At 38.3% G+C, this 12,866-nt stretch overlaps 1 protein-coding gene and 1 pseudogene across 11 annotated transcripts; one reads left to right on the top strand and one right to left on the bottom strand.

Moving 5' to 3' along the window:
- Window positions 1-2,580: 2,580 nt before the first annotated feature.
- On the top strand, window positions 2,581-7,078 carry LOC147925165 (uncharacterized; annotated as a pseudogene).
- Window positions 7,079-7,197: 119 nt separating this feature from the next.
- LOC104750002 (aminodeoxychorismate synthase, chloroplastic) lies at window positions 7,198-12,267 on the bottom strand. Of its 11 annotated transcripts, none has more exons than XR_015584709.1 (14): window positions 12,037-12,257; window positions 11,313-11,663; window positions 11,077-11,208; window positions 10,925-10,992; window positions 10,716-10,780; window positions 10,458-10,524; window positions 10,111-10,371; window positions 9,903-10,029; window positions 9,430-9,740; window positions 9,230-9,347; window positions 8,952-9,054; window positions 8,735-8,817; window positions 8,005-8,622; window positions 7,198-7,804 (listed from the first exon to the last, which is right to left on the bottom strand). XR_015584709.1 is itself a non-coding variant. In XM_010471731.3 (14 exons), exons 2-14 carry the CDS (start codon window positions 11,656-11,658, stop codon window positions 7,306-7,308), a joined length of 2,760 nt encoding a protein of 919 aa, XP_010470033.1. In that variant the 5' UTR covers window positions 11,659-11,663; window positions 12,037-12,267; the 3' UTR covers window positions 7,198-7,305. The 11 variants fall into 11 exon arrangements, 10 of the variants coding, with proteins under 10 accessions (XP_010470033.1, XP_087348016.1, XP_087348014.1 ...); XM_010471731.3 differs by having other exon boundaries at window positions 9,268-9,347; window positions 12,037-12,267; XM_087491890.1 differs by having other exon boundaries at window positions 9,268-9,347; window positions 9,430-9,729; window positions 9,903-10,019; window positions 12,037-12,239.
- Window positions 12,268-12,866: the final 599 nt, after the last annotated feature.

Genomic DNA, 12,866 nt, shown 5'->3' with positions numbered 1-12,866 from the left:
AATATTAAGATAATTTATTCTAATAACATTAATCAACTATAATCATAAATCACTGTAAAACTTGCAAAAAAAAAAATAAAATAAATAAATCGTTGAGACGATTAAATTAAGAGTCCCCAGTAGTTACATGCAAAAACAAGCGAACGTATAACACGTCATATGATCATCAGTTCATAACAATTTCTGAATGAACATTTATATATATATATATATATATATAAAAATTATTATCTAACATTCGTTTGAAACGGGTTTCTATAAAATTATGTTGGTAGACTAAACAAATCAATACGTTTTTAGAAAAAAAAAAACTAGAAGTAATTCCTTGGTATGTGCTTAACTACGGTACCTTTACCCACAAACAAGAAACGAAATGTGAATGGTGGCACCAAATGCGTTTGTTAGATTTGTTGGAGATCACATTATCTATCACTATCTACCACCAAAAAGTAATATCATATTTAATATTAAAAAGAAAGAAGTAGAGATCTAAATTCTTGGGATTCTTTAACAATGTTATCCCAATCAACAACTTAAGTTAAGCAGATAATTTAACTTCTTGTTCAGGTAAAAGTTAAAATATCAGTTAGCTTAGTTTATCCACTTTTTTACCAGTAAAAAGGGATAAATAAATAGAAAAAGTTAGCACACACACTCTCATGGAAACATAATTGAATTATTTCACATGCTCAATCATTTTGCCTCCCATCTTTTGTTTCCTCCTCCTTTTGTCTTCGTTGAGTTTTAGTTTCAATTTCAGTGTAATTACAATCATTGACTATTAATAATGTAGTTTTGGCCGAACATATATTTTTAAGGACAAGTAAAAGATTATAACAAAATCTTGTCTTCTCACATACATGCTTTGTTTGTACAAGAACTTACTTATTATATGTCTATTAATTTGTCTTTTTATCTGAATATATGTCTAATTAATTAGCATTAAAAAAAATGAAAGATATATACTGCATACGATGTACGCCATCTTGGAGAACAAGAGTTTAAACTTTGAAGTGACAAAAGGTTCGGTCATATGACATATCATCAATCTAGTGTTGCATTCATACGTGTCGAGTTTTAAAGAAAAAATAAAAATTGCAACGTATGTTGAACAACGTGACCATCAGCTATAATGTGCTTCGTCCTTTCATATTGTAGATTAGATTGCTTGCAACATAGAGAACGGCTTGATCTTTATCACAACAGAGTTGTGGTTTCGGAATGTAAACCAAGCTAATAGAGAAAGTGTTGCGACCAAAGAAGGCTCAATAGTTGCATTGGCATTTTTTTTTTTTTTTTGATAATGCATTGGCATTTGATATGTACTCTTTCGCCATTGCTCATGTTAAATGTCACATATTTCTAAAATGAGACACCAAGGAAATCACAATGGCAGATAAGAGAATATTTGGAATAAGGGCAAAAATCTCAATCTACATTAGTGAAAGCTAGAACAGTCATAGTACGTACATGTGTTTTGGGATAAAACAATACTTGTTGTGTAGATCATTCTTAAGATAGTGTAAAACTCTTTGAGCAATTTGTAGATCCACTGAACAAGATGCGTGCATGTACTGACGACTGACAAGGTCGTACCTCCTTTAAAAACAAAAAAAGGTAATATATAGCCTTAGCCCCAAAATTTTGATATATATGTTTGAATTTTTTAAGTTTTTACATTAAGGAACAATATTTTAAAAGAACAAGAAATTAACTTATTATTCTTTATAATTTCCTAGTTAGCTAATATAAACGTAACAAAACTCTTTATTTATCGATTTACAGTAACAAAAAGCTGGCAAAAGATTAAAAGAGTGTATATTAAAAAAACTTGGATTAAAAGAAGAAGCTTTTTACTTTTAATTGTCACCAATTTTGCAAGCAACTGTCCAATGATGATTCATGGATATGATTTACGTCTGCAGTCTGAACTCAATAAATGAACCATTAGCACTCAAATTGTGAAAGTGAAAGACGTTCGAGTGGGGTTTACAAATTTTATCTTAAAAGTACCACAAACAATTTTATTATTTAGTTTTTGAAATTTGAGCCAAGTGCGATTTCAAGGGCGATTCTAGGTTTTGCTGAATCCCCTCACGCTAGGGTTTGTGTGACGGCTACCGCCAGTGTTCCTTCATGTCGGGGGTGGATCCCCCTCAGGGGGATGAGTCCTCTTCGCATAACAAGTAACAGTCTTACGCAGCTGCAGTGAATAAGCGTCCATCGCTTAAGAAACACGATTATGAAGTTAGTTTGGTTGATGGTGTCCCAACGATTGCAGTTCCTGATGCGGTGCTTTAGGGTTCGGTTCCCCTCTGGGATGACTTTCTGGTGGATCGGTTTCCTTAAGCGGCTCCACACGTTGTAAAAGTTCATGTAATAGTCAACAAGATTTGGCCTCTCGGTGATAAGTCTGTCCGTATTGATGTCTATGAGCACTCTGCAACTTCTGTCCGGTTCCGCATTCGTGATGAGGATACACGGAGGAGAGTTTTGAGACGAGGAATGTGGAATATTGCGGGAGTACCTATGATGCTAGACAAATGGTCCCCCCTTCCAGAAGATGCGCAGCCTGTTATTTCATCGATGTCCTTGTGGGTCACTCTAAAGAATGTTCCTCACTCTATGTTTTCCTGGGAGGGTCTTCGTTTTCTGACCAGTCCAATAGGTACACCTATTCGGTTGCACCCGGACACTGATCTCTGTAGTAAGTTCGGTGAGGCTAAGGTATTTGTGCAAGTCCATCTCACACAAAACTTGCCTTCCAAGTTTCGTTTTCAATTGACCACAGCAAAGGATGTTACTGTGGAGTTCACGTACCATTGGCTCCCACCGAAATGCTCTCGATGTCAGGGGTGGGGGCACACTAGTGATGATTGTATGTCTGTTCCAATGTTGCCAACAAAGGTTTTTGAAGTTTCTCCTGGAGAAGGGGAAATCGTTTCACCAAAAAAGGTTTCAGAGGCAGAGGTTCCTCCTCCGGTTCCAATTCAGCAGTCTGCTGCTCTCGCTCCTAATGGTGCGAGACAGGAAACACCCTCTCAAGTAGATGATGCTACAAGTTAGTCGGTTGTATCCCCAGGAAAGGGGTGCAAGAGCTCTGACAAAGCTCGTAGTCCGCCTGTTGCTGGACACGTTACTGTTTCTGGTTCTTCGAGGTTCTCAGTCCTAGGGGATACAGAGGAAGTTGGTGACTCAGACGCGGCTAAGTCTGATCATCCGGTAAATGCCACAGGGAATTTTGTTACTACTGTTAAGCCTATTAAGCAAGCAAATGCGATGGAGGCTCCCATTCGAGCCTCATTGCCGCGGCAAACGAAACGATTAAACAAGTCTGCTTCAGAGTCTTCTTCTCAGCAAGCCAAGGGGGCACTTCCTGGTATCTCGAGCAAGAAGAACTCCCGTAATCGTCATTAATGTCTGGTTTTTTCTGGAACATGCGTGGCTTAACAAATCTAAAAAACATTCTATTGTCTGTGATTGGTTGCAAACTGAATCTTTGCAGTTTGGATGTTTACTTGAAACGCGTGTCCAAGAAACTAAGGCCCCTAGGATCATTACTTCAGTGTTCTGTGGATGGTCTTCGATTACCAATTATGAGTTCAATACCCTTGGTCGAATTTGGGTGGTCTGGAAGGAAGATGTGCGTGTAACACCAGTCTTTAAGAGTGGTCAGGTTGTCACCTGCTCAATTCTTTTGCCTGGTAACACTACGGAATTCTTTATCTCGTTTGTATATGCATATAATCTGGCTGAAGAAAGGAAAGAGCTCTGGGAGGATCTAAAATCTCATTTTGATTCTCCACTTTTTGCAAATAAGCCTTGGCTGATTGTTGGAGATTTTAATGAGACACTTGATGGAGTCGAGCACTCTACTTATGATGATAATCCCTTTGTCACTAGTGGAATGTGTGACTTTCAGGATGTAGTACGTCACTGTTCTTTAACAGATATGCATTCTCATGGCCCTCTATTTACTTGGGGAAACAAGAGAGATAAATGATTAATATGCAAGAAATTAGACCGTATTCTGGTTAATGAGGTTTGGAGTCGTCGCTTTGTCGATGCTAATGGCGTCTTTGAATCTGGTGGGTGCTCTGATCATCTACGGTGCAGATTTTCAGTGGGGAATCAAGTTTGTAAACCTAGGGGGGCTTTTAAATTTTCAAATGCTATCATGTCATGTCTGGAGTTCTTACCCACGGTGCAAGCTTTCTGGGATAGTTTGGAGAGTCTCTATCACTCTACCTCTGCTATGTTTCGATTTGCAAAGAAGCTTAAGGCACTAAAACCTCTCTTAAGGTCTCTAGGTCGTCAAACGCTTTGCAATCTTTCTGAGCAGGTGGAAAATGCACACAAAGACCTCTGTCAAAAACAGCTTGCTACGCTCTCTAATCCCACGTCTGCAGTGGAGGAGGCTGAGGAGCAGGCTTTTCAGCGGTGGGATCATGTGTCTGATTTGGAGGAATGTTTCATGAAACAACGGTCAAAGTTGCACTCGTTGTTGGTAGGGGATAAAAACAATAAATTTTTTCACAATGCTGTCAAATCTCGCCAAGCTCTTAATGCTATTCGAGAGATACTTTTTCAGGATGGCTCCACTGCAAAAACTCAATCAGAGATTAAAGATGAGGCGGTCAGGTTCTTTAAGGAGTTCCTGACATACGAGCCAGTTGAATATGAGGGTATGAATGTTGCTCAGATAGAGGAGTTGGTGACATTTCGTGTTTCCTCTGCTCAACATGAGGGTTTATTAAAGGTGGTTTCTGAGGAAGAGATTCGTCAAACGCTGTTTAAGATGCCGGTAAGTAAGTCACCTGGTCCGAATGGTTACACCGTCGAATTTTTCAAGCAAGCATGGTCGATATTGGGCAAAGACTTTGTTGTTGTTGTTAAATCCTTTTTCCTTAAAGGCTTCCTTCCAAAAGGTGTAAATTCGACAATCTTGGCCCTTATCCCAAAAAAATCTGACTCTCAAGAGATGAAGGACTACCGACCTATATCCTGTTGTAATGTGTTATACAAGGTCATCTCCAAGATTATTGCTAATCGTTTGAAGCTTATATTGCCCTCATTCATCGCTCCAAATCAGTCAGCTTTCATCAAGGATAGGCTTATGATGGAAAATCTGTTGCTTGCTTCAGAATTGGTGAAGGATTATCATAAGGAGTCTGTCTCTCCTCGTTGCATGATGCAAATTGATATCTCCAAGGCATTTGATTCAGTGCAATGGTTGTTTCTACTGAACATCCTCAAAGCTATTAATCTTCCAGCGGATTTTATTCATTGGATTGAACTCTGCATTTGCTCAGCTTCCTTCTCTGTGCAAGTCAATGGGGAGCTAGCTGGTTACTTTCAAAGCACGAGAGGTCTGCGGCAAGGATGTTCTTTGTCCCCTTATCTATTTGTCATTTGTATGAATGTGTTGTCTCTAATGTTGGATAAGGCTGCTACTGATCATCACATTGGTTATCACCCTCGTTGCAAAACAATGAATCTCACCCATCTCTGCTTTGCTGACGATATTCTCATTTTTTCTGATGGGATCTCACACTCTGTTGCAGAGACATTAGCTGTTTTTGATCGGTTCGAAGTTGTATATGGCCTCAAAATCAGTCTCGAGAAATCCACTCTGTTCATGGCTGGTTTTTCTTCCCAACATCAGCAAGACATCCTGCAGCACTTCCCGTTTGCTGTTGGCTCTCTTCCTGTCCGGTATTTGGGGCTTCCCCTCCTCACTCGTTCTATGACACATGCTGATTATCTACCTCTACTTGAACGCATTCGCCTTCGTATCTCCTCCTGGACAGGACGTTTCTTGTCTTTTGCGGGCAGGCTTCAGTTAATCAAATCATTGTTATCCAGCTTAACCAACTTCTGGCTCTCTGTTTTCCGTCTGCCGAAACGGTGCCTTCAGGAGATTGATAGCCTTTTCTCGACTTTCTTGTGGTCTGGTCCGGACCTAAACTCGAAAAAGGCGAAAATATCTTGGCTTGATGTGTGTAAACCAAAGCATGAGGGAGGTTTGGGGCTTCGTCGTCTGCAGGATACAAATACAGTTTGCATTTTGAAGCTCATTTGGCGTCTTGTGTCTGCTAGTAACTCCCTTTGGGTCAACTGGGTTTGAAGAAACTTGGTCCGAACTGGCTCCTTCTGGTCAGTTAATGAGAGGAGCGTTGGTGGATCATGGATGTGGAGGAAGATACTGAAGTATCGTGACCTTGCAGCGACTTTACATAAAAAGGAGATAACAACTGGCACTGCAACATCTTTTTGGTTCGATGTTTGGAACCCACTTGGTCAGCTGTTTGCTCAACTTGGGAACAGGGGTAGCATTTATATGGGGATACCACAACAGAGTACTGCACATCGGAGACGTAGGCACCGTGTTGACATACTGAATCAGATTGAGGATATTCTTGACTCTATCTGTCAATCAGTGCAACTTCAAGGTGGTGATCGCTCTCTCTGGAAACAGATGAACGGTTCTTTTAAGAATAAATTTTTATCCTATGATACCTGGTGTTTGATACGGCAACCAAATGCGCCCTGTGATTGGTCTGCAGGCATTTGGTTTACCCACTCAACACCTAAATTCTCCTTTATCGCTTGGTTTGCTTTCCATAATAGACTCTCTACTGGTGATAAATTGGTTCAGTGGAACACTGCTGCAAATGGAGCTTGTGTTCTCTATCAGGGTTATGGGGAAACGAGAGAACATCTATTTTTCTCCTGCTCCTACTCTTCAAGCGTGTGGTCAGCTTTGGTTCAGAGATTGTTGGGGGTTCGGTTCACCACTTCCTGGGCAACTTTGGGTCCTATGCTTGTTGACTCTTCTACTCCAAGGCTTCAACTCTTTGTCCTGCGCTATGTCTTTCAGTCTACTATACATAGCATTTGGCGGGAACGTAATGCTCAAAGGCACGGCGAAGCTCCTACTCCATCATTCTCCCTCTGCCGCTTTATCGACAAGAATATCCGCAATCGTTTACTCACACTGATAACCACCTCTGGCTATGAGGATGGTTTTCAACTTTGGTTTCAAACTCATCCTCTTTCTACTACTTCACGCTCTTAATACTTTCGATTTTAAAACGTTGTTTTGAGTTGTAAAAACTTCTTTGGACTGCTGTTTTTTTGGTGAATATAATTTAACTTTCATACAAAAAAAAATTTTTGAGCCAAATCAACTCCTAATGGCAATAAAATTTTTTTATAAAAATAACAAATGATACCTGTTTTTAAGCCACATACACACACACACACCAAAAACAATTGTTTTGAACTTTGAGGAGACACACAAGACTATTGTCTCCTCGGATCATTACAAAACTCCAAGACTGCATTAGCAGGAGCTCTAGTCTTAAGAATCATCTCCTCAAACTCATCTTCTGGGTTTGATAATGCAACTATTGCTCCTCCTGCTCCAATGGTAGCTTCATCTTCATGTATCACAACTGTTCTTATCACAATATTGAGATCAAATGTACCATTATATGAGAAATACCCAATTGAGCCAGAGTAAAGGCCTCTCGAACAGTTTTCTAGAGAATCAAGAATCTCAACGGATCTTAGTTTTGGTGCACCGGTCATTGAACCGCCAGGGTATGCTGCTCTTACACATTCGACTGGACTTATATCTGGTTTTTTCAGTCCACGGATTGTGCTCACCATAGTGTGTACTGTTGTGTATGATTCCACGTCCATTAGGTTAGGTACATGGACTGAGCCTGGCTCACAGACACGACCGAGATCATTCCTTAGAAGGTCAACAATCATCAGATTCTCGGCTTGATTCTTCTCACTGTTACAAAACAGAGAAAGAAGTGAACAATGTTAAAGTAGCATTGATGTAGGATAATTCAGAAACCAAGACTTAAGCTCGTCGAAGATGTAATACGGCACATACTTTACGGGCAGAACTTGGTTATGGTAAAACCAAAATATATAAGACCAACCATTCTAAAATTATCCGAGATATGGGAAAATGTGTTTTTGAAGTACCTGAGTTTTAATTGCAATTTAAGAAGTTCATCTTCTTCAGGTGTGGAGCCACGAGCTACAGTACCCTTAATCGGCTTTGCTTCTAACATTCCATTTCTGTCCAGCTTAAGAAACCTTTCAGGGGACGAACAGCATATAGACAGATTTGCATTTGAGAAGTTGAGAAAGGCTGCATATGGTGCTGGATTCCTTTCTCTCAGGTGGAGATAAATCCCCAAAGAATCAGCATTGCCTAGTTTCCTTCTGTTCTGAGTAGTGAGACAAAGCTCGTAGCTCTCCCCGTCTTTGATGTACGCCATACAGCTCTCAACATCATTTATATACTGCTCTTTGGATTTGTCAGGGATAAACCTTTCTTTACATTGGGATGAATCTATAGCAGGAAGTGTTTGATCCTTCCACTTTCCTGTGGACGAAACTCTCAGGTTAGTGAGCTTCTCTTCAGTATCATTCAGGAAAGAGCTTTCTGTGGTTCCCTCTTCGTAAAGAGATAATACATAAACGTCATCAAGATGATGATCAATGGCGACAACATTATCTTCAAAGAAAAAACATGCATCTGGAGCCTTGGATTTGTGAAGATTAATTGGCATTCCACATTCCACTTTAATATCATACCTGCACCAGAGATAAGGTTAATCAAACAATCATTCCAGAAGTCTTCTAACATTATTGTACAATGGAAAAAGCTTGCAAGAGAGATTCACGGTAAAGATAATTAAACACATACCCAATACAACCTACGTAGCCACCACAAAAGTCAAAAGGCAACCCTGTGAAGTCCTTCTCATCATAAGAGATAGATGCAAGCTCCTGGAAAAAATACAGTTGACATCCACCCATGAGTCCCAATTTTACTATTCTATAATCTATTTCATTCCACTCTAGAAAGGAGAGATAAGCTTTGACATCCATAGTTCCATACTGAGTTAAGTCTTTCTTTATACCTTACGTAGAAAATCAAGAAAGCCTTCTTCCAAGAATCGTTTCTCAGTCGAGCCCTGGGAATCTTCAATCAGAAGATGTCCCGCATGTTTAGATGTAATCTCGCTGAAAAAACAAGTCAGAAGTTCAATGTTTCAGTCCCATCATATGATGTATCACTGTGTAGATTGTATTAGCCATATCAATATAGTCTCACGATGACCCAAGCACATATGTACGGTTAAGAAAATGTGCAGGAAGAAGGGTTATGGCGCTCAAGTTAAAAAAAAAGAACATAAACCTTTGTCGTATAGAGAAAGAGTAGGTCATGCGTAAAACCTTTGATCAGATAAACTAAATGTCATTTGCTTCCATAGAGATCCACCTTTACCTCCCATGAAAGAGAATCGCCCTCTAGCCTGGAACAATGGGAAGCATTATTCTTTAGAATAAAATAGAAGATATCAGTCAGCAACTATGGTGAGAAAATAGACTACCAACCTTGTCACTAGAAGAAGTATCCAGCCAAAAAGTATCATTCCCTCTATTCTTGCCAAAGAGTTCTATGAATATATTTCTTGCTCCACCAAGTTTATGTGCAAGACGTTCATGCTTCTTCCATTTCAACCTCAGCAATTTTACATGAGGTTTTGAATATGATAAATCCGCCAGATCGAAGACGTCTACACCATTTGTCTTGGCAACAAACAGAGACTTCTTAGGGTTCTCATAATAACTAGAACCATTTCCTCTAAATCTATTTCTGGAAAGTTCCTTCAGGAATTGAGTAGCACCAGTCACCTGCATGTTTGCTAAAAAATATTTATTATTCAGGAGAAGCTCCAAGACAGTTAACCATAAAGTTACACCACAGGGCACTAGAACGAAATTAAGTCATAGATTGGGACAAGGGAAGAGAGAAGCAGAAATGACAATCTATTTATAATGGAACCATTAAACTTAAAGGAGCTCACCAGTGTCATTTATGTTTCTTCGAAGCAAGGATGGAGATTTAGAGCGACTCCAATAATCCACAGTTATGTCTTTGAAATTTTTGAATAATTGACTTCCATAGGTAGTAGCAATACTCTCTGGATGAAACTAAAAGCAAAATGCATGTCAAAATCAGCCGACGAATGGAGGAAAATTTAGTACGAATATGATCTCTAATAATCATCAAACCTGTAAACCATAATGGGGAAGTGAAGAATGCATGATCCCCATGAGAATGTGTCTATTTTGTTTTCCATCAACATGGGACGTAGGCCAATGACTTCGATTTTCCAACTTTTCTGAAACAGGGATGACAGATCCGTTTCCCAGTGGGCTTCCAGTGTTCTTCTCAGAGAAAGAACCAGTGTCATCATAAATCGTCCATGCTATTGGTACAAGTTCCTTTGGTAGTGATTCCTTATCTATAATCAGTGAATGATATCTAACGACCTGCAGAGTTGAGCCCGCAACACAATTTTTACTCTGTATCTAGAGAGATCAATGAATATTGCATGTATAAAAAGTAGATGACCTGCCTTGAAATCAGAGTTTCTCCCAGATGGAATATCAGAAAACAATATGTTCCCATCATGTTCAATCCCACTACAAGAAGAAGATGGAAATCATGAGAAAAATATCTAACAGACACTGAGAAATGAAAAATGACCACAATACCAACATCTTTACACTTGTTTCAGTAGACAAAAATTGAATCCATGATAAGAGAGGGATTATTAAAAGGCACAGAGAGAGCATTTGAAAAAGTCCGGCATACTAATCACATTTGTCAATACCTCAACCGTCCATGGACTGGTTCCGGGGCATGGACTACTTGAGCTCCATGGACATATCCCAATGCCTGCCAAAACATGTTTTATTTTTTACAGAAAGAACCATAGAGAGAGATAAACTACCTCATTTTCATGTTTGTAGCCACTAAAACTGAACACGCAGAAAACAATTAACAAATGAAGTGCTGCCATCTTAATGAAGATAATATTACCTGGTGGCCAAGGCAGACACCTAGAATTGGAATATCACGACACTCACGCAAAAGACGAAGACATATTCCTTCAGAGCAAATCAAAAGTTTGAGAAAAAACACAAACAAAGGTGCAAATGTTCAGTAAAAAAACTAGATTAACTGGATGATACCTATATCAGCTGGGCACATGGGTGAGCCAGGACCAGGTGATATTACAATATTATCAAAAGCAACATCTTCATATAAGTAATGGTAAGCTTCTTCCCACGTCCACTCATCATTTCGAATAACCACAGGAGGCACTACACAGGATACCAAAAAAACAAAAGAGTTTGAATAAAACATTGAATCCATCTATAGATATTGACAAAGAGAAAGACAACAAAAACAAAACTAAAGAAGCTACCTCCATTAATAGTACTCAAAGCCTGATAAATATTGAATGTATAACTATCATAATTATCAATTAACAAAGTCCTCACAACACCAAGCTTCTCAACAGGTTCTCTTCTCTGTAAACTCTTCTTAACAATCGAAGAATCTTCCAATTGTCCCGGCACAAACCGGCTTGACCCCAAAACTTTCCCCGTACTACCACGAAGACAAGGCAAACTAATGTAATTTCTCTTCCATTTCTCATCGAAGTTAGGAGAAAACAACAACCGTCTTGCTACTGGAAACCTCAGAACATTGTCACTAGCAGCATATGAAATCTCAAAAGATGTTGAACAAAACGAAAAATTCATGTTCATAGCTCCTGTAAACCAAAAGGGGGACACACACAGAGGTTTCTTTTAAACAATCTTTTGGAACTTTATACTCAAAATACACATTATCACAAATGGTTCCGAGAGTGTTAAAACTATATACCACAGAGCAAAAAAATTAGGGTTCATAGCTCACATAAATCAACTTCAAAAGTACTCATTTTCCTAAACATCAGTATCAATTCCCAAATCCAAAACCTATAACAATACATCAAAAATTACGAGAAGCATAAGGTCTGATTCAATCTCACTACTTCCTCTACTCCGAACGATCTAAGAAATCAAACACAAGCATCTGGAGGAAACGAAGAGCTAGATAGGGGGAGGGGAAATGAAAACGAAACGGAAAAAAAAAAAACTTACGTTTAACGAAACGAAACGAGAAGAAGATTTCGCACAAGCTTGAATCGTATAAAGGAAGAAACTGGAAGAAGCTTTTGTGCTATTGCTTTGCTCTGAGAGAGAGAGAGAGAGAGAGAGAGAGAGAGAGAGAGAGAGGGGAATCAATGGTGAGGGAGGAAGAAAAACAAAATGGCTTTTTATAACGAAAGGAAGAAAAATAAAAATAGAAATAAACTTTAAACGTTTTACAATAAAAAAATGTATCAATTATAGAAATCAATTATTGGAAGAAATTCTACCCAAAAAAAAAATCAATTATTGGAAGAAACTGTTCAAAGATTTTAAAATAATTTAATTTAGAATAAATAGACATCCATGATTTTATCATGGCCCTATCCAGTATCCAGAATATTTTGTTGGTATGTAAAAAGATTAAAAAATAATAACAATAAACTAATCATAAATAACTATACACACTGGAGTAATAATACACTTCCCAAAAGATATATATAAATAATTAATGTATTGTTCAATAGTCTGTCTATCCACTAAATTAAATTCAAATGGTTTTTTCCAATACAAAAGTTTTAAATATAAAATATCATAATTATTCCCTAAGTTCTATGTGTAAAACAAATAAGAGTTTTGGTATTTATTTGTCGATATGTCTACAAGATATAACCTAGTTTTAAAACTGTTTAAAGAAAAATATAAGAAAATTTTCAAAATAACATCATATTTAAACAATTAATAATTAAGTTTTCATTAATATTGCTCATGTGCCTAAAAGTATATCTATTAAATTAAACTCAAATAATTTTTCCCGTACAAACTTATGCTAGAAAAATTCC

The sequence above is a fragment of the Camelina sativa genome, chromosome 16 (genome assembly GCF_030686135.1).
Source record: "Camelina sativa cultivar CO46 ecotype springtype chromosome 16, ASM3068613v1".
NCBI classification, from domain to species: domain Eukaryota; kingdom Viridiplantae; phylum Streptophyta; class Magnoliopsida; order Brassicales; family Brassicaceae; genus Camelina; species Camelina sativa.
Note: the sequence above shows the minus strand (reverse complement) of the source record. Positions and strands in the feature narration are given on the sequence as shown.

Excerpts from the sequence above, each read along its gene's own strand:
- LOC104750002 (XM_010471731.3), bottom strand. The coding sequence starts at position 11,658 with ATGAACATGAATTTTTCGTTTTGTTCAACATCTTTTGAGATTTCATAT. Across the intron at positions 11,209-11,312 it reads TTTGAGTACTATTAATGGAG|TGCCTCCTGTGGTTATTCGA; the intron begins GTAGCTTCTTTA and ends TATCCTGTGTAG. Across the intron at positions 7,805-8,004 it reads AAATTGCAATTAAAACTCAG|TGAGAAGAATCAAGCCGAGA; the intron begins GTACTTCAAAAA and ends GTTTTGTAACAG.